Genomic DNA, 24596 nt, shown 5'->3' with positions numbered 1-24596 from the left:
CTGTCCCCCCCCATGTCCATTCTAGTTACAGTAGGTCTATGGCGATGTAAACCCCTGGGAGGTCCTGTGTCGTTGGGAACTCTCGCCTCTTGTTAGCCACTAAATGGCTATGGTCTTTGATCAGCTCAGCTGACTCTTAAGCTCAGCTTAGTGCGGCAGGGGTCTGGAAAATCTGGGGAGAGGGAAAGAGGTGAGAGGTCGGGAGAGACGATGGAGAGAGGGAGTTACTGATGGTACCCAATGAACCATGTGTCCTCTGGTGAGGAAGGAAGACGGGGAATGGAAAGATGGATAGGTGGTGGGTAAACAGGTTGCAGGGTTGCTGGGTGGAGAGAGGGAGAAAGGAAGGGCTTCCTCCCACTCCTCCCCAGGCTATTGCACGCTTCACGGCCACTATCCCCAGATGGTGCTGACCCAACGGCTGAACTGAAGCCGGGCATGAAAGCAAGGTCAACCACAGAGAGTTTAGGAAACAGTGGATAAGATGAATTCATAGAATGCGCTGCGTCTGTGTGTCATTAAATGTTCATGACTTTGGAACATTCTTGTAAAGTGCTCAGCCTCTCACAGAAGTTTCTTTTTAAAGATTGAAGTGTCCAAAATGACATAATCAAAGCAATTAGGACATCGGTCAACAACAGTAACCTTGCCAAAATTTTTGCTCTCAGACTGTTTTTCACCTCCACACTCTCAGTGTTGTTTTTTGTTTCACAGCCCTCAATGGCGCAGTCTACTCTTAGGAAAAGACGTCCTGTTCAACTCCGTAATGAGCAGAGCCAACATTCTCTGTAGGGCCTCTCGAGCTGGACCAGAGGAGCTCTCCTTTGGCTGCAGCCATACATTATTTATTCTGTGCTTAGTTAGCATTCATTCAGACACCCCCCACTTCATGTGGAAAAACATTAACAGGAAAGCCTTCAACGCACTGTAATCATATTTTGCTGGAGAGCACTACAAGCTCTCTGGGAATACTGCTAACTCGTGTACAAACTTGCATCCCAAGTCGTATCAATTATATGGTATCTTCCAGACTGTATACAAATGTGCTTCATGTGACATCAAAGTGAAGCTGCTTCACTGAATAATCCCCGTGTTTTTCAATCAGACTAATCCACAACCTGCCTGTTGTGTTACATAATTTTGCCCCCCAATACTGTTTACATGTCCACATGTGTCTCGCGGTAACCCTGACAACACCGGCTAATCTGATAGGCCCCTGATGCCTAAATTGTGCGTGCATGGGTATGAGGATGTGCAGTCCACATTCGCTGGTTTCCTGTCGGGGGAGCGTTGTATCAAAGAGATAAGAGCTGAGAGCGGTGAAAGGGTGTACCCACAGTGGTAATTGGTGGTGGAGCCCACACTGACAGTGCAGGGAGACCGAGCCAGACAAGGTGATTGGGTATTTGAACTGCAACATGTTCATCAAAATCAATGTCAGTTCACTTTTATTCAGTGAGAGATACGTTTCAGTCTCAACAACAACAAAAAAGAGAATGGATTACCCAAATAATTAATAAAAATGTGTGTTAAGGAAATAGTCCATATATGGAAACAGTAAATGTATTGTTAAATGTATTTTTATTTATGGTGCTCTGGGGTGAGAGAGAGAGAGATGTCCCTGGAGTGAGATTTCCCAGAACTTTGCTGAGAATAAAAAGCAAATGTGTGTCATTTAAAATGTATCAGCCACGGCATTATCCACTTCATTCAAACTGTCACATTTTCATTTTGTTGGTTTGGCACAACCAATAAGTGAGCTAAAGTGGCTGCACGAAAAGAAAGTGGAGCAGTGTGATGAATGTTTCATCCTTTATGAAACATTTGGGTGTAGAAACTCTGTGAAGAGAACAATCACTTTTTGCAAAGACATAATAGTACATACCATTAACTCTTTTCTCAGGACCAACAGGTCCTCCAACTCATAGGATGAACTATGTCGTATGTGGTAAAAATCAAAATATCGAGCATTTCCTAAAATAGGGCCTCTACTGGTGACAGGTACGCCACAAATACTCTTTTAGCCTCAGAGCATCGTGGGGGTTTATCTGCTTTACCATGATCACTATGGTTAATGAGCTGGTAAAGGTTTTTTTTTGGGAGGACAGTCTCCTTAGATCTGTCTTCAAACCATTGTTATTGTGTCAAACAGTTACAGTAATACTCTGACAGAGAAGGATAAATAAATAAGTGCATAGTGCAACACAGCTAATGTTAGATACTAGATAGCCTCCATTGTGGACTCTCCAGTGCTCCAGCTCAAGTCTTAAAATTCAGCACCAAGCCCAGAGTCCAAAAACATTTGGAGGTCATAGGAATATTTTATATGATCCCACAAATAGAGCCCACAGGAAGTCAGACAAACTCTAGTGTACGTGCTCTACTGGCCTAAAAACGATGAGTTGTCTCTAACATAGCACATGGTTAGCCCTGTTGACACGACTCGCTCTTGGTCAAGTTAAACCCAGTGTGTGGGGGGACATTTGGGGGGATTTGTTTCACACTTGGAAAGACGTTTTAAATACTGGTGTGACCAGAGAGCCTTCACAATGTGCTCACTTGAGGAACTCCACCATATGTCGACTGTTCAAGTGTCTGAAACAATTTCTGCATTAATTTGACAAACAATCTCCTGTTGTCTTTGAGAGGCAAAGGCAGAGGTAGCTAGACCTGCAGCAGCATGTCATTTAACGGAGTTTGGAGGCGAAGAACCCTGTTTAAATGCCTACCTAAAAAAAGTATACCCATTTAATTGTGCGCTAAAGGATGTGTTTTTTATTAACTTTTTTTTCAATCCTACTTCGGCCATGTATTACTGCGGCAACTCGCGCCGGTCCAGAGAATCAGCGTATCACTCCGCAAATCAGCTGTTCGACTCAGAGCTACGGCGGCGAGTTGGCGCAGTAATACATGCCCGAAGTATAGGTGATCGAGCATTGACAATAGTATTGGTGGCGGTGGGGGGGCCCATGTCAAATTCTGCCTAGGGCCCCATATAGGCTATGGCCGGCTCTGCCTCAACCTTACTACACAGACATAGAGCTGGAAGGCAGATCTGAAAGTATGAATCATTTTATTAATGATTGGATGATAAAAACACACGTGGGTAATTTTTAAAGACAATAAAAAAGATTTTTTTGTCATTTGTCTATGAGAACATGCTGCCCAAAGGCCTTGGGGCACTGGATGTTTGCCTCCCACGACGTCATGTTGTTCAATTAGGTTTTTTCCCACTTGAAGCTGAACCGCTTTAAACCCACCAATGGTAGTTTGTTGCTATGATTCAAAATCAGAGTTGAAGCCCTCTCCACCCACTGGACGGGACCTGAGCACTTGTTGTGCCTCTCTTTCATCTCCTCTCGCCTCCCGCGCTCAGCTGACCTCCGCGCTCCGACCACAACTCGCCCCATACATGACGCCCCTCATTAGACACTGCAAACCACTGGTCACACATACACAGAAAGAACTGTGTGTGTGTGTGTGTGTGTGTGTACCGTGGTGCTGGATAAGTGAGGTCACATGCATGTTCACATGGTGTTTTTTTCTTGATGTCGAGGGAGATCAAGTTGAGGATCAGGTTCAAGGTTGAATTGGTAGGAGACACAAGAAAGGAAACAAAGGAGGGGGGGGGAAACAGAAGATACAAGAAATCAAGTGAGTGAAAACCCAAAGGGGGAGAGAAATGGATGTCCGTTCAAGCAGAACAGCACAAAAAAAGAGCCAGAGGTTATCAGGGTCTTTCATTATATTTTTCCATATCATTTTATTCTTTTAACGTCCGTTGAGGACAACCGTGAGGGGAAGGGCAAGAACATGCTCGCTACGTAGACAGGCTGTGTGTGAGCGAGAGTGTGTTTGTGTGTGTGTGTGCAGGGTAGGGGGTGGGGGTGGGGGGGGGGGGGGGGGGGGGGGGGGGGTGAGACATGTCTCTTACAGATGTGAGAAAAACGTCCTTGTCTCTGAGAGTGTGCGCGTCAACTGTGTAATTGACAGAATGGACTAGTTGAGTTAGTCGGAGGTGAATTGAAGGTAATTTAAAGAGCCGAGTTGAAGGAGAGCCGATGGGGAACGCTATTGTGGGAAAGCAGGTTTCTGCCCCCCCCCCCCAACAGAACTCAAAAGACACGGAGTGTGTCTGCGTTTACGGCTCATGAGGATGTACAGTCGGGTGAACTCTCACTGGCTCTGTTGTCGCCCCCCCCCCTTCATTTGTCGGGGGGTTGCCATGACGATGGGAGGAGGCTTGCCTCGAAGGGCCCATAACTTCCAGAGGGCCTGTCTGGATGTGACACTTCCTTTTCAGGCAGGCATTGTTTGGATGCTGATTTACCGTGTGTTTGTTGCACTCTACCACAACCTCGTCCACACCTCCAGCGGGGCGGCCCAGTTTTCAAAGGATCAACGCGTCGGACACCCGACAAAGCAGAGTGCTGCAGTTCTGACTGAATGATCGAGACACAGAGTCCAAATCCTCACTCCAACTGGAGCAATCGCTCGAGAAATGCTTGCCAATTTTTCATCGACAAAGTTGTCGTTACGACTTTACTTTATTATGACTGATGTTTTTTTCCCCAATCCTGAGCCCAATCGTTTGCTTTTACTCTATTTCCCTGTTTGAAACAGTGCGCTGTTCCCCAAACAGGCCATCCTTCTTCCCTCCTTGTGGGCGTTCCTACAACACAGACGGGTCCAATCACAGGCCAGCCCCCTTTCCCCATCTCTTTGTGATCAGCCTTGCTGAGGACTTTTTATGTTCACATTTTTTTTTTCTTTTTACTTTTTCTCTCTGCTACCCCTCATTGAGCCACTTGAGCCGGGAGCAGATGGAAAGATTGTAGTGGGGGGGAAGTAAGCAGAGCAGCAGATAGAGAGAGAGAGAGAGAGAGTTGGAAGAAGCCATGAAGAGAGTGAGGCAGCCCAGCGACAATGCTTGATGAACTGAACCACTGACCACCAGAGAGCCTTTCTTCCACTTTGACTGAGCCCCGGGAAGACCGAGAAACCGCACAAGGACCGCCACGAGGGGTCAACCGCCAACTCATCGCCAACCGTCAACTCATCGTCCCAGCTGAGACGGGCCAAACGAGCCCAGGACGTGGAGAGAGAAAGAAAGACAGAGGGTAGGGACAAGCAGAAAGAGGAGGGGAGGTCAGTAGATGAGAGCTGAAGCAGACGGGCAGAAGGAGATGCTCAGAGGGACAGGACAGTGAAGAGAAGAGTGAAACAAGTGACAGGATCGCTGCAGGTGTGTCCACCTGAACCGAAGCTGTCGCAGAACACAGCGAGAGACAGGGAGCGAGATCAGGCAGAGAGCAGCGAGGCAGAACTAGACAAGGGATGGCCAACTCGGGTCTCCAGCTGTTGGGTTACTTCCTGGCGCTGGGCGGCTGGATCGGCATCATCTCCACCACCGCCCTGCCCCAGTGGAAGCAGTCGTCGTACGCCGGCGACGCCATCATCACGGCCGTGGGTCTGTACGAGGGGCTGTGGATGAGCTGCGCCTCGCAGAGCACGGGACAGGTGCAGTGCAAGATCTTTGACTCCATGCTCTCGCTGGACAGTGAGTACAATGTTTGGGTTTGGCTCTCTCCTACTCTCTCCTCTGTGATCCTCCACTGCTAGAATCAACTACAACCAACTATCGAATCATGAGAATCTTTGTAAATTGGTCATTATCGTCATATTTAAAAGTCGATGAGACTAAGAACATATGCATACAAATCTTCCGTGGGTTGAATACCTTGTGGGGAAACTGTGTAGCAACTGTAACAGTGATTAAGTGATTTCACTGGATAATTTGTCGGATGATGAAAAAGCACAATTAAAATTCAACTAAGCCAATAATCCCCTCATAATGCATCACCCGGAGAGGGTTCCTCCCCCAATCACTCCAGTCTCACATTCTCAAAATGCTTCTCTTTTCTTTCTTTTTTTTCTCTCTTTTCTGTCCTTGTTTCATTTTTTTTCTCACAGTCTTGTTTTCGTTCTGCGTGAGGTTCCCCTGCGCCGTCACTCTGTCTGGCCGAGTTTTCCCCAACAAGCATCCGTGACAGTTATTGTAAGGGCCACATTCATTTGGCCTCGCGTATTAATCAACAACGAGAAACAGAAGGAAGACAACATCCCTCAGACCCCCCCCCCCCCCCCTCCTTCTCTCTATCTGGGATGTATTAAATTCACAAGCTGTAAATCTCAGTCAAAGTGTTGCCGTTCACATCTTTGATGGAGATCGGCTCCGTCTCGAAACTCCATGCAGCTCATCATGAAAACGTAATGTGCGAGGAGTGGGAGGGGGTCAGGAATGTGGGGCTCGGACATAAATTAGCCCCGAATATGAGCCTCCTGTCATCTCCAATCTGTAAGCAGGAGCCAGAGACTCACAATTAATGGCACCCAGATTAAATGAATCCATCCATCTCCTGCCTGCTTAAATCATCCTTTTATTCCTTCATTAGAGATTCTAATAGAAGGCTGCAGGGGGGGGGGGGCTCAGCCAGAAGTTGTTTTCGCTCAACACGCTGAGCGTGCCTGTTTTCCTCTGGGGCACACGCTCCCTGGGAAAACAAATGAGGCACTTTGCAAACATTTCGGCGTCTCGGGGAGTCATTATATCCAAACATTTTCCTGTGTCGCTCAGTGTGGCGGGCTGCCCCGAGCTGATCTCCCGTCTCCTTTGGGCTCACTGCGGCAATAAGAACGGCGTATTGTCCGGGCCGGATGAATAAGGGGCTGTTAGGAGAGAAGAAAAGGGCAGTGTTGAGCCAAACACCAGAGACATTCCCAGAATGTGCTCTGTCTTCCCCGCACGCGCACATTGTTCCATTTGTCCAGCAACACGCCCAGTGGCCGCGAGTGTCAGACCGAAGGCAAACACCGAGAAGAAGAGAAGCCCTTCCCAAAGACCCTGACCACATGTTGCTCTGATTGAACACTCAACTTGATAAAAGTCGTGACCAGGCATTCTTGATCACTCACCGGTTCATTCAGGCGTCGCCTGCAGACAGACAGATTATGAAACGGAGCGCATCAGCATTCAGTCACGTGTCCGCCGGGGTCCGAAAAAAGGCTCCGCGGCTCGGGATCCCGATTAGAAGACCCCCACGGTGTTATTTTTGATCCAGCGATAACTCCTGATTGGAGTTGTGAGGGCGCCCCTGCTCTCCGGCTGCACTCGCAGCAGGAGCAGCATGTGATAGTGGCTGTAATTGCTCACCAGACTGTGCCGCGCTCGACCGATGCAAGCCGCCTGTAGTGGAAAGTGCTGCAGGTCTGCCGAAAACACGGGGGAAATGAGAACCAGGATAATATACAAGGTCGGCTGTCGTTGAGGATGGTAGTGCTGAAAGGACAGCGCTTTAAAACCACAAACATCCAAGTATGATATTAAAGACATCGACATGCCCCTGACAATCTGCCCTGCCACATTACATAATCACTTTGCATTCAATTCCATGTTAAAGACACAGCTTATTGTCAAGTCAAGACATGTAAAGGTAATCCCACTTCCTGAATGCAGTCTGAGATTCAGTGGATAAGGACACAATCACTGTTCATTTAAGAATGGTACACTAGTGTTTCTCCCAGTTAATGATAATGAGTGTGCAGGACTTGTCCACAAACAAAACGTTTGTGGACAAGGTGGATTCTATAAGACGGAGGATATTAGCAGGTGTGGGTACACCCCTACGCTTGGGACTTGGATGAATTCATTGTCGATTTGTTTTAGGTTTTTTTCCATGGCCGTAAGAAAGATGTAGGTAATCGCCGCACTCGTCCTTTTGGAACTGGAAAGGTGTCTGTGATGCGGTGGGGCTCAGGGTCGGTGATGATGTCTATAGAGCTGGACCACAATGGCAAACATGCAACGCGGAGTACACTGTCCTGTGTACCCGTCCGCACAGTGAGCAACAGCAGCATCTCCCGTTCTCACCGGAGCAAATCCTCCTGTCCGTCCACACTAAAGTGAACCCACGCAGTGCGGTACGATCGAGGACGTCATGCGAGCGTGTCTGTCCTTTGAGCTTCTGATGAAACTGGATTGGGGAAGAAGAGGAGATGCTCAGTAAAAATGGCGTTTTACGGTTGAGCATGTGAGTGGGGACGAACAGATATTTACGAGCAAAAGAGTCACAAGTGACCTCACAATGGGACCTTACAGTGCCTACGCACTCACACTCACACACACACACACACACACACACACACACACACACACACACACACACACCAGCAAGCGCACACACTCATTGAAAGCGTGTGGCTGGCACTGCCAACCTTGGCACTGGGAAGAGAGAGGGCCTGGTGGGTGAGCCGGCCCATCTCCCTCCTCCGTCCTTCGTCTTGGTCTCTGCTTCACCCCTCCCCTTAAAACCCCCCACTCATGCTCATCAGAAGAAAGGAGGAATGCCCGGAGTGGATGAAAGAGCAAAAAAAAGAAGAAAGAAATCAAACTACTCTCTGTTGAAAACCGTTCAGATACTCCATCAAAAGGAGCTCTGGAGCCATAAATCACGCTTCAAAGGTTGTTCCATCCTCTTCCCCCCACCACAAGTCCCCTCAGGTCAGCCTCTGAACTGCTACATCACTGCTGCGCCTTGAGTGATGGCGTGCGCGTTTCTGTCACAATGACAATTGATGACTTGGTTCCGGATGTTGCTCCACAGGAACTTATTTTTGTTTTTGTTTCCCCGAACAAGTACAGTTAATCCTTTCTAATTCTAATTTCAAATCTAGTTTTTTTTCTTCCCACAGGGCTTTAAGGACTACGCAGTGTGACCAAAAGCTCTTTTTACTTTGTCGTTTACTAATTCCTCTTCTATTTGAGCTGACTTAAAGGGGCAGTAAGCGATTCGAAAGCAAAACATGTTTAGTAAAAATCAGCGAGTATTTCCTCACGGTCCGCTAGCTGTCGGTTCTGTGTGCGCGCCGGAAAAAAAATCTGTGTTTTTCCGCGAAGCCCTGGCCCTGTACAATGATAAACAAAACAACTGGTGCGGACCGCACCACACAACAATGCGTTGCCGTATGTAAACATCACTCGTCGACGTGCTAGCGGGTGACGCCGCAACGCCGCGGTTTTGGCCTGGTGGTTTGCGTGTCTATCTCCCATACCCAAGGTCCCGGGTTCGCGGCCTGGCCGGAGCAGGAAAATCACAACAACAACAAAGACTCTTACTGACCCTTTAAGTTATAACTTACCTGAATTACCTATGTAAAGACCCTATTTGTCAGCTCTGTCAGATATCAAACGAGGATATTTTGCATGTTTTTATCCCCCGCTGCTGGGATTTCAACAATCCACGCGCTTGTTGTAAATAAGACGCACTCTCATCCGTATTTTTGACAGCATCATTAAGGGCTTATGCTTTCGCGTCAACACGTTGCGTGCGCGGCTGTGTTTGAGGCGGCAGCAGCGTCTGATCGCCGTGGCGACAGCCCCGCGGAGACAATCTTGCTTTGTAACAAAAGAGCCACACTGATCCCACTGTGTGAAACATGTAAAGCAGGCCCTCCTACAGCTGCTGCCTCGTGTGAGAGAGAGCTGTGTGTTTCATCTGCGTCTATCCCACCTACACTCACGGTGTGCGTGCGCAGATATTGTGTACTTATACATGTGTGTGTGTAAATATGTTCTTCCCACTATGTTATGTGTGCTGAGGCCTGTGTGGTCCGCACATTAGATTGTTCCGAAGGCAAAACCACAGTGGAACGATGTGGAGAAGATTGGGAGAATCATTTCAGGTCTCGGGGCTTCGGCCAAGCCCCGGACGATAAAACGTTGGATTGACCCTGCTCCGGAAAATAGGACAGTGGTGGACTCTTACTAATGAGCGTCTTTCAAAAATGCATGTGGTTTCCCATCAATCCTGTTTAGTGTGTTTGGCTTCAATTCTCTTGTAATTATCACTACTATGTCCAGAAATGTTCATGTTTGATTCAAAGTGATGGACTGGACTTTTCCACCATTTGATTCAAAGTGATGGACTGGACTTTTCCACCATTTGATTTCCTTTCTCTCATAACTTCTGTTGTTTCACTGTCATTCACCTCTCTGTGTTCCCCCCTTCTGCGGACCCTGTCTCCTCCTTTTCCTTTTTCTTTATCTAGTCCACATCCAGACATGTCGGGCCCTCATGGTGGTGTCAGTGCTGCTGGGCTTCATCGGCATCATCGTCAGCGTGGTGGGCATGAAGTGCACCAAGGTGGGAGACAACAACCCAGCCACAAAGACTCGCATCGCGGTGACCGGAGGCGCCCTCTTCCTGCTCGCAGGTGCCATTTCTGCCGGGTTCAGTTCATGTTTTGTTTGGTTTCCAGACGGAAAATATGCTGCGGTACGTCCTGTAATTTGTGCACTTGGCACGGACCCATCGCCGGGCGTCTTCTGGGTAATTAGAGTCCCCGCTGTAAACAGGAAGTGGTCATTTTAGAGGCATTAGCCGCTCATCTTGGACATGAACCATAAGCCCAGGGGAGAATGTTAAGTAAGCAACGATTCCCCAGTTCACTTGTTTGCCGCTGCTGGCGTAATTGACTCACTATACGTGAATCAGTTGTATTAATCATTTCTCCCTCCACAGGACTATGTACACTGGTGTCTGTGTCCTGGTACGCCACCCAGGTGTCCTATCAGTTCTTCAACCCAAATACACCGCCCAACGCCAGGTACGTAGCTCACCCGATGTTCCTCATCTGCTGTGGCCTGTGATTACAACAGTGGAACTGACATCAGCTGAAAGTCAGACCCTCCGCTTGACACCGATGTATTTTTATCTCAAATTATGTCGGCAATAATGTTATCAAAATTTAAACTGAAAAGTAAAAAAAAACACTTTTTCTATAATTTGGGGTTGTCAAGCATAGAAGTCAAGCATTCTGTGCCTCTTGTATTCTGAAAGATCCATTTCACTGTTATTAGCATTAGTTGAGAAGACGCCATTTTAATTTTTTACATACAGTCTGCTGCATATTTGACAAATCTGAGAGAATTTGTTTTAAATGTTGTAATATTTAAATGTTGTAAAAACAAAACAAAAAACCCCATCAAATCAATGAGCTATTTCCACAACCATGTCCATCGGTAACAATTTGTCTGCTGAACCTTTGCGTGAGAGGTGACGGAGAAATGATCCTGACGTATGTTTACCAGCTGTCGTCTTCTCAGGTCGGGATCGGGGTCGGAAACCCATGAAAACTTAGTACGCCATTAAATTTGGATGACGCCGAACAAAGTGGCACACAGCAGTACTCTGAGTTCTTCATCTGTTTTTGAAAATGTCCCGTTTTGGACATTTTCCTGCGCGACACTCGTGACAAAACTCTGAATGACATAGTGAGTAAGTAGCTGCAACTCTTCGGTGTTGGCCTAGTGGTTAGTGCGTCTGACTCCAATACCGGAGGTTCGCGGCCCGGCCAGAGCAGTAACATCACAACAGCGACAAAGACAGAAACAAGCTTTCTCCAAAAAAGCTTACTGCCCCTTTAATAGCCATTCATATACATATGATTTGGGATTGGTTATGGGGAAAAGTACACTTTCAGATTGATCCATTACGTCATTAAGATGCTCCACAAAAATCTGTTAAGTATCAGGCACATTCAACAAATAACAGATGAAAAAGTTCTGCTTCGTTTGAGTGGCCACTTTGCATGTAAGGAGAAAACAGAGTGTCTCGTAAGCATTTGATATACGTTTGAAACAATGTTGAAAAGGAGCAGTGCGGGGAAAAATGGAAGCTGACAGAAAAGGAAAGACGCCCTGCCATCACAGTAATGATGCCGTCAGTGGAGGTTTTCTTAAATTTCTCTCACTCTCTGCCACTTTCACTTTGCGTCTTTGGCGACGGCAGCCCTGTCTCATATGTTTTAGACATGTCAGAAGTTGGCTGTGTAGCGTTTGTTTTACGCTAATTGAAATAGCCATCCCTCGTCCAGATATTCAATCTAGAGACAGCCAGTCGTAGCGAGCTGTCTGCTAGTGTTTGACACTCATTGGTGGTCAGTACCACAGACTTCATCTCCAGCATTCCAAGGCCACTGGAAAATGGCCATTTGACTTTTTGTTGGTCATAAACTTGGAAAGCGAACGGCTGGTAAACGGATAGTTTTAACTTCTAACAGCTCGGTGGCGGAGCTATTACTAGATAGCACTTCAAAAATGCAAAAACATAACATATTTCCAGTTGTTGTGAAGCCATTGGTACCTGTACCTAACCATGATATTGTTGTTGTTTTTTATCCATTATTAGCTGTTAACTAGCTTTAGTATTGTAATGAGATTAAAAATTGGAGAAAATCTACTGTAGTTAAAGATAAAGGTGGTTATTGCTGTTATTGAGTCGGAGCTAATCATTATGAATAAGCGAGTGGAATGCCTCTGTCACAAAGCCTGCATTACCATTTAATCCTCTTTGTCTCCTGTGCAGGTATGAGTTCGGCTCTGCCCTGTTCGTGGGCTGGGCGGCGGCCAGTCTGACGGCGCTGGGCGGCTCCTTGCTGTGCTGCTCCTGCTCCAAAGAGGACATGCGAGGACAGCAATATTACCGCCAATCACAGCCCTCTACAGCAAGGGAGTACGTGTAAACCCCAACCCCTTCCAGCAGCCACCCAAACAGAGAGCAGAGGACACATTAGGCACCGCCCCCTTTTACTCAGATTATGCCTGCTAAAAAAAACCCACGAAAAATACGAAAAAACAAAAGAGTATCATGCACACACACACACACGTGCGGTGTAGTCCTCTCACTGGGTATCATTTGCAGAAACACACACTCATTCTCACCACATACTGTACAGCGTGACACACAAGCACATTATACAGTGCATCTAAGCAGGATGCATGTTTGTGGCAAAAAAAACAAACTACAAACACATGTCAATCATCCAGTTCACCTATTGTAAATAATGATGAGTGTATTTTGGAATGATAAACCCCTCTTGTGCTTTAACGTTATTATTTTATCTGAGTTAGTTTAACTGTTTAAATCTGACCCCACCGACAACAGGAAATGAATCAGAAACAGTTTCTTGAAACAGAAAAACTACATTTAAAGGTCCCATATTTTACAATTTCCAAGTGCTTTATTCAAACCTTTGATATCCACAGGAAGATACAGTATATGTGTGGTTTGAAACAACAAAAAACCCTCTCCCCTTACCCCTTTCTAATGCTCCTCACAGGAGCTCCAGGAAGAACAGGGCACTTTGTGTTGGTTTACTGAGCCTCTCCCCTTTAAGGAGCCAGGCCAACAAAAGGGAATGGATTGTATCCAACTAGGGCAGCTTGGTAGCCTGGGACCCGGACGAATTCTGGGAGCTCATTTAAATTTGCTCAGCCAGAATATGGTCTGGATCTCCTCCATTGGCAAGGGATTCCCCCCGGCAGAAAACTTGCCTGTCCAATCACAACCGATTAACTGATAATGGTTGGGGTTTATACCACAACGCGGATGGAAGCAACTTTTGCAAACAACCGCTGATGAACGAGCATTTGACTTAAAAGTACGCCAGGCTAGTAGCTTGGTAAAATACACCCTTAAATGCAAATGTTGATGGTCAGTAAGCGCTGAAATGAGCCTAACAGATTGGTTTATTTTTCCTGGTCTTTCAGAAAAAATAAAAGGTTAGCTACTGGTCGCTACTGGGTAGACTGTGCAATAATACTGTATATTGACTTTGTGACACCCAATGATTGTGCAGCGCTTCCTTGACATTAGTCTGTCTTGTTGCAGCGAGCTCAGTTTGTTGTTTGGCCATGGCTGAGGGCGTTGATAGTTTTGTTGGGAAATCACAAAATTAGGGAAGTCCTAACGGCTCATTTTAATGCACACTTTGAGTATGGGCTGTGTGTATTCCTATGTGGATTGAGCATTTTGATACTTTCACAGTATTTTCTATAGAACCTAGAACTCCTCTATATTTAGACAAGACATGGTAATCTCACTTTCTACAATATGGGACCTTTAAAGTGAATCGATAAGCAAAATTAAAGGTGTATCACGGAAGATACCCATAGGGAATGGACATGGATTTAGAAATAGCACTACTGTAAAACACACTGAACTTTTATTCGCATGTCCTATGCTTCCTGGTTGGAGCTGCATCTGTGTTTTGCCTTTATATTGCTTTGTGTATTCACACTCCACTGGTGCAGTTAGGTTGTGTTCAAAGCACCAAACCACCGTATAGAGAGTAACAGAGGTCGCCTTGTAGGGTGTCAGAGGACTTCATCTCAGTAGCTTCAGCCTGGATGAGGACAGCTAACAGTGCTTGTGATTAACCAAAAATAACTGACACTAAAGAAGCGGGTGTGTAATGAAGGCCTCAGGCAGCCATTTTGTTGCACCTGAGCAACTTCCTCAATTTAAAAGAAAGTATAGTTTTTTTTTGGTCTGTCTATATGTAACAATCACTTGGACACAAGACACAATCTGAACTGCAGCAGTGGAGGTGAATTGTTAGTAACAGGTGTCGCCTTGTACTGAGTATAAATGGCGTTTATTATCAATTCACCATTTTACCACCAGGTTCTCTTCGACACGTATCATCCTGCTCCATGTACTAACACCACCGTTCCAGATTCATACACTCCTTCATCCTATAATCTCTTCTTTAACCAATGTGATAATCTAAGATTTTTCATCTACTTCTCTCGCAAGTATAATCCTACTGGGTCTCATAAACTAAACTAGCACAGTAGCACACATTACTTTACAGTAGACCATAAGCTAACGTGACACTGACACAGTAAATACAAGTCAGTGTCTGCTCCATGGGAATAAATAACTACGCGTACCTCTAGCAGTTTTGAAATCTCCCCACGCATAAGAACCTGTAAAACTCGACAGCAGGTCTAAATTGACTCTTGAGTTCCCCCTTGATGCTCCCACATCACTTTGCCCTCATTTGTGTTCCTAAAAGAGCTGCTCCATCACTGCTCCGGATAATAAAGCCATTAACTTTTCTTAGAATAGGTCCCAGTCCCCCCGTTTCCCGGTCGTATGGCCTCTCTCTTCTTAGTAGGCACTTGTTTGTGGAGTGCTCTATTATGGTCAGATAGGGAGGGAGGGGTAAAGTCTATAGGAAATTCCTTGTGCCCTTTAAATAAAGGGGGATGTCAGGCCATACTGGTCTGTCAGTAGCAGCTGTGTTTTGAATAGGGATTGCTCAACAACAAGTCTGATAGAACTACCTATAATGCTGTGTCCACAGAAAGAACAAGAAAGGAAAGGAGTGAAGCAATAAGGAGTTGACTGTTATCTTAGCATAGGATGAAGGAACAGGCTGAAAGAGCGAGCTGGGGTCTTGCTGAGGGTATAATATGAACAAGAGTCGACGTCTACAATATTAAGCTTTAGAGGCACTGCTATGTAGAATTTGTTCATTTGTTACGCAAGTTTCACCCGGTTACACACTAAGATAAAGTAAACTCTCACTAAACTCTCAAAGAGAAACGTGTGAAACTGTATTTCTCAAACTCTTGCTTCAGAAACTAACTAACACTCACGTATGTTCATCCAGAGAAATACGGCTTGGTGTGATGCGTTTCACCTTTCGCCCGAGACGGCGTTACTAAAACATCTGGTTGCCCACATGTAATCTCTTTAGGGTGCAGATCGCTTTCCAGTTGATATGTAGCGTCTCACTGTCTGTCTCAACGCTTCACAGCTGCTGTGAGAATCTGAGAGGTCTTGATGTGCCTGCTATTTCCCCTCCTGTCCTCTAATCCTGTTCTTCTCCGACTGTCTTCTTCTCTCCTCAATTCAGGGCAGAGTTGTTGAGTGAAACTAGTTTCCCTGACTGATCAGCCCCCCCTGCCTTTTTATCGAGGACTGTCCGACTGTCCGACCACTGTCTCCCCTTTCCCCACCACGTGTTACCTCTTAGACCCAAATTTGGACCTCTTGGTAGAATACTTCCCTTCTTCCTCTGTACTGGATCTGCACCTTGTCAGTTTTAATTGGAACTCAGATGTTCTGTCTTCTCTCATTTCCCCCACACCTTGTGATCCTTTTCTGTAAATATGGACTCTAAATGGATATCTGATCAGATTGTTTCTTCCAGAAGTGAGATACCCTCCTCGATTTCAGCTTTTAAACACCCCCATTGCACCCCCCCCCCCCCCCCCCCCCCCACGTGTCCCATTATCAGCTGAGAGTTAACAACGAATTGAAAACACTTTCTGTGTTTGATGATTATATCCTATGACCTCTGGGTGTTTTTTGCAAATGTGTCTTGGGCTTATTTTGTTTCCTCTGTGACTGCTTTGACTGAAACGTGTCCTTTTTTTCCCTTTTGAATTGCAGACCAAATGTTAAAAGTACCCCACCAGAGAAAAGGGAGCAGTACTTGTAGTTTGGGAGTCTTCTGGCCTTACCGTGGTTTAGGTTGTGTCGACAGACAAAAAACCCTCTCACTGAGGAATTCAAAACAGACAAACAGGCAACACTAAAGGCAGAATTGATGAACGGCAACCTTTCAAGCATATTGAGGCAACACAAATTATAGACTCATTGTTGAAGTAAAATAAATTGTTTTGGGGGGGGGGGGGGATGAAATTGATGTTTCAGGGGTTTTTAAAAAAAGACAATATCCTTGTCTTGTCTGTTTTGCTGACTTTGGAAGAGACAGTCATTCAGGGTATGTTTTCTATAATATGTTAAAATGCCCAGGTGTATATACCACCTATTGTATTCTTCATCTCTCTTTTTTCTTTTTACTACATATATAATGTTTTACTACAGTGCCTTATAACACATGTTTGTGCACATGTATGTTTTTGACTACATGGATTCTTCATATTCGCCCATTCCGCCCTTAGGGGTGTGTGTCCATAGCTCCTCTGCCAGCAGATCTGTATACCTTGTTTTCTATTGTTGGATTTTCTGAAAATGAATGTGAAGCTAACACAGTACCACTTATGAAACAAACAAAGGAAAAGGACATACAATAGATCTTCAGTTATAAGGCCTTATGCACTGTTTGTAAGAAGCTGTGTGCCAGTTTTCAAGTAGCCTGGATTGAGGATATACCCAGCAAATTCATTTTTTCATTGTTTTGTGAAGTGCCAATATGATTTTTGTGTGAATGATGGAGTCGTTGTATTTTTTTGACTCTAAAGGATATACTGTACTGTGTGCTGTCCCCTGTACTAAGGAATGCCAGTTTGCTGAGTGTTCAAACACCCTTCTGATGCCTGCATTTATTTACCATGTCGTTCCTATCTCTAATATTTACCTCCTCCATGTTGTGTATCATCTCATTCACAGTATACCCCTGTCTGTTTCTTTTAGAATAAAGTAAACAGCGACATAAAAACGGATTTGGCTGTGAGTCAGTGCTCATGTCGTTTGTCTCGGAACTTTTCACCCTTGCCTGACTTTTCCGCCCATAGCTCCGCTCCTCCGCTCGTTCCTCCTTTTCCAGCTCAAATACTTCTGTTGCACCCTGTTGTTCAATAATTGCAGATGTGGAATTCCACTTCTGCCTCACTGGACTGTGTGTGGCACATTCACAGAGGTGGACTCACAAAGTTCACTACAGACAACAAAGGTTTGAATTTTCTTTTTTTGGGGGGTAGTTTTAACTATTGTTAACTCACAACCTTGGAATTCGGGGATATTTTTTATTTATTTACATGTAACGGCGCTTGTGAAATTGGTGCAATCCCACAAAGTTTATTGAAGGATCATTTGAAATTCTTGTCAAGTTTACCTTTAAGTCCGGCCCTTTTTGTTTTGTCTGGTAAAACATAGAAATCATATCTGCTCTTCAAATCGCGTGTCTTGTGCTCTCCTTTAAGAAAAAATAAAAGTGAAACCAACAGGGAGAAATTCAAATTCTGTACTTAATGGTTTCATGATTCCAAATAGTGGTTTTGCATAACGTCAAAAGAATACTATTAGATAGCTGTTGATGTAATAGAATAGAATAGAATAGAGTTTGCTAGTCCACTTATCTGTGAGGGAGCTGATTGCAGCTGACATTGGGCAAGAGGTGCGGTGCAGCCTGAGCAGGTTGCCAGTCAGTCACAGGGCCAACATATAACAAAGAAGACGCCAAAATATCCTGGATACAGGCGCTGCCATCTTGCGCCGGTGACGTCATTTGGAGCCAGAGTCTGTGCAGTAGTGATCAAAGGAAGGAGGTCCTGTTGATACACCAGCCTGACCAATCACGTGTCAGTCTCAGCTGTCAATTGTGACATTTGACTTTTTATTATAGTATCAAATAAAGAATTAAATCCCAACACATCAGCAAAATGAACACATGAACAAACATCAGTGTGATGTGAAAACGACCTCAAATGTCAGAAATCGTATTTGGGAAAAAACTCATTTGACATGTCCCATCAGCTGACAGAAAGAGGCAGGTTTGATGACCTATACTGCAGCCAGGCCACCAGGGGGCGATCAAGATGTTTTGGCTTCACTTTTGGGAGCTGGCATGCCGTCTAATCTTTACGTTCAGTCTTTTGCACCACCATGCCGTCCATGTGTCAGGACACATACAATTAAAAAAAACCAGAAACAGCTTCTCCATGTGGACAAAAATGACAAGCACCCATGCAAATGTCTGGTGTGTGAGAAACAAGGAAGAATCTACCATTTGAGACCATTTGTGTGAATATGCGGTCACACCGTACAAAACGGGAGCTCTGAACATCCAGTATAGAGAGAAGAAATAAGTACACAAATATGGAGATGATACACGTATTATTGTAAGAAAGACTGGTCTCTTCTTTCATAAACGCGTCAAATAGTTTTTGAACATGTCGATGAACATTGTTTCAGCACAAGTATGCTGTCAGTTTCAGAGCTGCCATAATAAACAATGTTTGTAGCAGACAGACGTACAGACAGACAGACGGATGGACAGATAGACAGACAGACAGATAGATAGACAGACAGATAGACAGATAGACAGACAGACAGATAGACAGACAGACAGACAGACAGACAGATAGACAGATAGACAGACAGACAGACAGACAGACAGACAGACAGACAGACAGATAGACAGACAGATAGACAGACAGACAGACAGACAGACAGATAGATAGACAGACAGACAGACAGACAGACAGAGAGACAGATGGTCCTCGTGTTTGTGTGCACAGTTAAAATAAGGAAGTTTGAGAAAAATGCACACTCACCAGTGGTGGGAACAGAGTGTGGATGTGAAATCTCACATCCACCTGACATGTGCAGATGCACCTACACACCACATGACTATACGTTCTGTTCCCCAATACGATATACTAAGGCTACCATGCAAAATAACCACAGGGGGCTTTGCTCCGACTGTACACTTGTACATATACAGAGACACTGCATTAACAACTGCATACAACTCACATCAGCGTATGTCCTTAAGCTGATAGAGATATTTCCATGATTCTCACCAGAGAAAAATCTTTTTTTTCAGCCACTTTCACACAAAGATTTTAATTTAAGTGAATGTGTTTATAGATTCCCATCAACCACTGTATTGTAACAACAATACATACTGTACACACAATACATAACACAACCACAACAACACATTACAGCCAACACCAAAACGCAACCTCCCTAATGAAAGAAAGAAATCAAATCTCAGAAATAATTCTCTCTCTATCCATATCACATCCTCAAGAGCATGACAACAACTATGTATTTTCTTGTGTAAACAAGTACAATTTTAACTTCATAAAAAACCTCATGTTCTTATTTTCTGATTTGCTCGATATCTAACTGTCTTCTCGGCATTAAACTCGTTCTACATGGATGCAAAAATGATAGGTAACTACAAAATGTGTGTGGGGTTTTAAGCATAGGCTTTAAATAAAGATGAACGGGAAAAAAAAAACGAAAGCCAAAATATCCTGGATACGGGAGTCTGTCTGCACAGTAGTGATTGTAGATTAAGATGTTGGAGCTTTAATTTTGGGAGCCGTCCTTTCATCCATCTTTATGTCTATGGATTTTATTTATAATAATGTGTCTTATTAAGCCTGCAAGAAACTGATGCAACCTGCTTTTTTACACTTTTTCCAAGCCAAATTATTGTAATATAATTCATTTGCCTGTTTAATAAGGGGAGCGAAGAGGAATGTGTGCTGTGCTACCTGAAGTCTGTTAAAATGACTTTTCCTAAAGAGGAGAGCAGGGGTTTCTTAGGTAATGAACCCAATGAACCAAAGCTTACAGCAGAAGCCAGCTCATTATAGTGAACGCAGGAATGTGTTATCAGGCTTTCAGCACTCCGAGTGATGAATGTCGCGTTTAGCATGCATTCAATTGGAACTTGCCCACTGTGGTCATTTAGCAATGTGGGACTGGAAATCATCTCCTTCATTGCTTAACTGAAAACATGTTTTTAGAGTGAATCATTCATACTGGAGAGGGAGTGAGTGCAGACCAACACTTCATTGTCTAGTAGCTGTGACTCAATATCAATTTCATTGACTGTTTATTCCTAAAAAATCGAATATTAACATGTGGATAAAATCACATAACCTTTGGGGTTTTTGAGAACATTTTCTTGAAAGTCTTCCGAAAGTCTCCTGGTTTGAGGTTAACGTGATGTTGTCGTTTTGTGCTGGCTGTCTGTGAGCGAGCCCCAACACGTGCAGCTCACTGAGCTCAGCCAGCGAGCAGAACTCAGTTCCGACCATCGGCCAGTGGAGCCCAAATTAAATACGATCACAGGAGACGGCACAGTAATGGTGCCTTCACGCTGGCTGCGACGCAAATGAAAGCATACAAAGTCAATGCAAAGACACGACTAGACGCGAAATTTCCCATCTATGAGTCGGGCGACGCGCGAATGATGTCAATTTCTGACTTCTTCATGATGTCACTTGAATAGAGTAATTTTCCAATCAATTAGAGCTTCACATTGTCTCTCTTATTTGCAGAGATGTCTTAGAAAATTGGATTTTGGACCATGTCGTTGTTCACCTTGACCTTGACCTTTGACTGATCAGCCTAAAAAGTTAATGATGTAGAGATACTCTCCCAAGTAATATTCCGACCAAGTTTGGGGAAAATCTTTCCATGTGTGAGTTATTTTGTACACACACACACACACACACAGGCTCCAACTATACTGGGGATGGTAAGACTTTCTCCGCATTAGTTTCCATGTGCTTTCTGAAAAATTAAATGGAATAAGATGAAAATATAAACAATGGAAATAATTATGAAGATCAACATCATCCTTTTCCTATTATTATCAATAGACATTGAAGAGGAGACATACCACAGCTCTAGTAATTTTTACATTGTGCGAAGCACCTCAGAATATTGGGGAAAGTAAAACCTTATGCGGAATTAACAACACAATATTGGTGATTAAGTAACTTTTTTATTTTTTATTTTTTAATCAGGCAAGTTTGTGCAACCATAAGTTCAATTGATTTACATGTCCAACTCCAACATTTGAGGCCAAGAGAAGTACTCACAGTCTAGTCTTTGTAAGTTATTTAATTACACATTCAAGTTAGATTTAAGATGACACATAAATAGGTTTATGATAGTAAAAATACTAACAAACAAATAATATGCCGATAAGATGCACTTGATTAAAAAAACTTAAGATCTTGGTTGGACAAGAATTGGTCATATTCTGACAAACTATGAGCAATTATTATCATTTTTATATTATAAATAACTGCTAAATGACAAGAAAAACTGTGATAGTGTGTGATATGAGTGATATGAATTTGAAGAAGTCATCCACTCAAAAAACACACAGATCAAACAATCTGCTTCTGGCTGAAGAAGATTTAAGCCGTTACTGAGAGCAACGAGCGGCAGTGGCAACCTCCGCACAGACAGAGGGCGCCAGAGACCTGCAGCAGCGTGAGGAAGCAGTGTTGTACACCTCAGACATGACAAGGACGGTAAATGGTCAGTGGTGGACAAAGTACACAAGTCCATTACTTGAGTAAAAGTAAAGATACCCCTGGTCAAATGTTACTCCAATAAAAGTTGGAGTAAAGTTGCTGAGTCAAATTATGAACTGAGTTAAAGTACAGGAGTATTCAAAGGTCAACACATTGTATACTGTACTGTACATACATCTACATGCTTTTTCAGGATGGATTTCGAAATCTTGTACCAACTACAAGAATTCAGAATCACAGCAAACATTTAAAGCCGTAAGAATAATACTGAGAAATCTCAAACAGAGAACTAAGTTACGGCCACGGATGACTTGGTGGGGAAGCGTCGTCTCCAACGGCTGCTGTAACCGTTACTTAACTTATGATCGCGTAGTTGACCTACAACTTCCTGCTGATGACGTTGTCTCTCTAGCTAGCTACCTGTCTCTACCGACCAGCTGCCCAGTCTGAGTAGCGCATGCGGGAGGTATAGAGATACGGCAACACCGCTCAGACAATATACATGCAGAACTGCACTAACACAGTTTATGGAATTTAGCATTTTTTGAAGAAAAAAAATCGTCCGCTGACAAAAGTCCCTCACTGTAAATGGTTAATGGACTTTATTTACAAAGCACCTTTCTTCTCTTATCGATCACTTAAATCGCTTTTACAGTACAAGTCACATTCACCTTATTGACACAATAATTCAATATTAAATATTCACCACACTTTCCTGTCACATTCATACACGTAAATACTCTGCCGGGAGAGCCGTCAGAGGCAATTTAGGGTTATGTGTCTCGCCAAAGTGGACCAGGGAAAAGCGGGGATCGAACCACCGGTCTTCCGGTTAGTGGACGACCATCTGTACCTCCTGATCCACAGCCGATGGAGAGCACCATGGACAACATATCAGCTTTGAGAAGGAAACACAAGAAAATATACAAGTTGTGTATATTACTGCACATTCATATATATATATATATATATATATATATATTCAATATACAGTGAACCAGGCAGATGCTCCATGTAAGACACATCCTCCGACTGAGGTCAGCTGGTTTCAGCTCCCTGCTGCATGATTAAGTAATCAGATTACAGAAAAAGGTAACTATAATCAGACTAGATTACATTTGAAAAAATCTATAATTAGATTATAGTAACGTAGTCAAGGTCTCAATGATTATTTGATTTCATTTTGATGATGTTTGTAAACATTATAATATTATATACAATTTTTAAACCACAACTGTAAAAAAAAGACATATTACTGTACACATTACTCACCAATATACACTCTTAGGTTGCCAGTTTTGTTTTATTTTATTTTTCTATGATTTATAGAGAATGATATTAAATTTTGAATATGCAAAATAAATTTTATTTGCGTTGAAAATGGTATTTAACAAGTTCAAAGACTCAATTGTGGAACTCAAAATTTCTCTTATATGGTAAAATATTTTCAATGTTTGACTTTGAAGTAATCCAATAGTAAGTAGTTAGATTAGATTAGATTATTTTTGTAATCCAATGGATTACGTTACTGATTACAAAAATCACTATGTGATTTGTATTCAGTAACTGATTACATTTCAAAGTAATCTGACCAGGAGACTGGTCACAGACGTTTAAACTGTGAAAGGCCAAGTTGAGCGTGTTTTGTAATTCTGTCTAAATTGTAATTGGTATGATAAGGTATAGTTCGAGAAATAGAAAAAGGTGAAGAAATACTTTTCCATTCGTGTACCTTGAGGTAACCACACACTAAAGCTGAGAGTTCACCCCCAAGAGATAGACTACACAGTAGTGCAGCCTAGTGGCTACTCGTGTGTGTGTGTGTGTGTGTGTGTGTGTGTGTGTGTGTGTGTGTGTGAGAGAGAGCAGCAGACACATGCTCCTTATACCCTCCAACAGTCCTTCCTCCCGCAGCAGCGATTAGCAGCAGCAGCAGGCTTGTCAGCGATATCAGCAAACTTCAGGGACCTCGGCCTGTCCTCGGCTCATCCTGTTCCTCAAATCAGTTGTTAGAAGAAAAATGAATTCATAAAAAAACAATAAAAAAAAGAACTCAGTTAAAAGTGAATTTGCAAATGGCCAAAACCGGTGTAGCTTTAAATGGAGTCAACGGCAGAACGAGCCTGACAAGTCATGTACAGTATCTTGCGGACATAGTCAGTATTCAAAAGTTTAAAAGTAGTGATACAACAATATGAAAATACTACATGACACGTTGAAAGCTCTATGTAATCTTTGTGAAAAGTCTACATCTAAAATCCTGTGTTAATGAAATGTCAGTGTCAGAATACGAGCCCTGGCTGTGTAGAATGTACAGTAGGAGATATTCAGTACACTGTATGTGGCTGCTGCTACAATCAATGACTACTGCATTTGTGGGTTTTACTAATCCGGGATTTGAATTCTGCTGTTACAAACTGACACATGGTGGGTGTCTCATGAGCTGACCCCAGTCCTTTTAGACTCAGGACGTTGAAATACGACTGCTTGATAATGAATTCATCCAGACATCCTTTCGTTATGTAACCCAGTGCGTACGTTTCATACATATGCAGTTAGAATTTTCTTTTTATTGTCATTACACAGAATACAATAAAAACAAAGTAGCAATCCCATTGGTGCACTTATACATTTGAGACGTCAGTTAAGAAAGAGCATTAGAAATGAACACCTAAAAAGTATTTCAAAAATTATGGACAGGTGTAAC

General features: G+C 43.7%; 1 protein-coding gene across 2 annotated transcripts; it reads left to right on the top strand.

Annotated features, from left to right (window-relative positions):
• The first annotated feature begins 4769 nt into the window (after positions 1–4769).
• Positions 4770–17320, top strand: cldn19 (claudin 19). 2 transcript variants are annotated; one of them, XM_035632427.2, is made up of 5 exons: positions 4770–5560; positions 10108–10272; positions 10581–10665; positions 12426–12572; positions 16305–17320. In XM_035632427.2, exons 1-5 carry the CDS (start codon positions 5338–5340, stop codon positions 16351–16353), a joined length of 669 nt encoding a protein of 222 aa, XP_035488320.1. In that variant the 5' UTR covers positions 4770–5337; the 3' UTR covers positions 16354–17320. The 2 variants fall into 2 exon arrangements, with proteins under 2 accessions (XP_035488320.1, XP_035488321.1); XM_035632428.2 differs by having other exon boundaries at positions 15766–17320.
• Positions 17321–24596: the final 7276 nt, after the last annotated feature.

The sequence above is a fragment of the Scophthalmus maximus genome, chromosome 6 (genome assembly GCF_022379125.1).
Source record: "Scophthalmus maximus strain ysfricsl-2021 chromosome 6, ASM2237912v1, whole genome shotgun sequence".
NCBI classification, from domain to species: Eukaryota; Metazoa; Chordata; class Actinopteri; order Pleuronectiformes; family Scophthalmidae; genus Scophthalmus; species Scophthalmus maximus.
The sequence above is the reverse complement of the archived record's forward strand: the minus strand, read 5'-3'. Positions and strand labels throughout refer to the sequence as shown.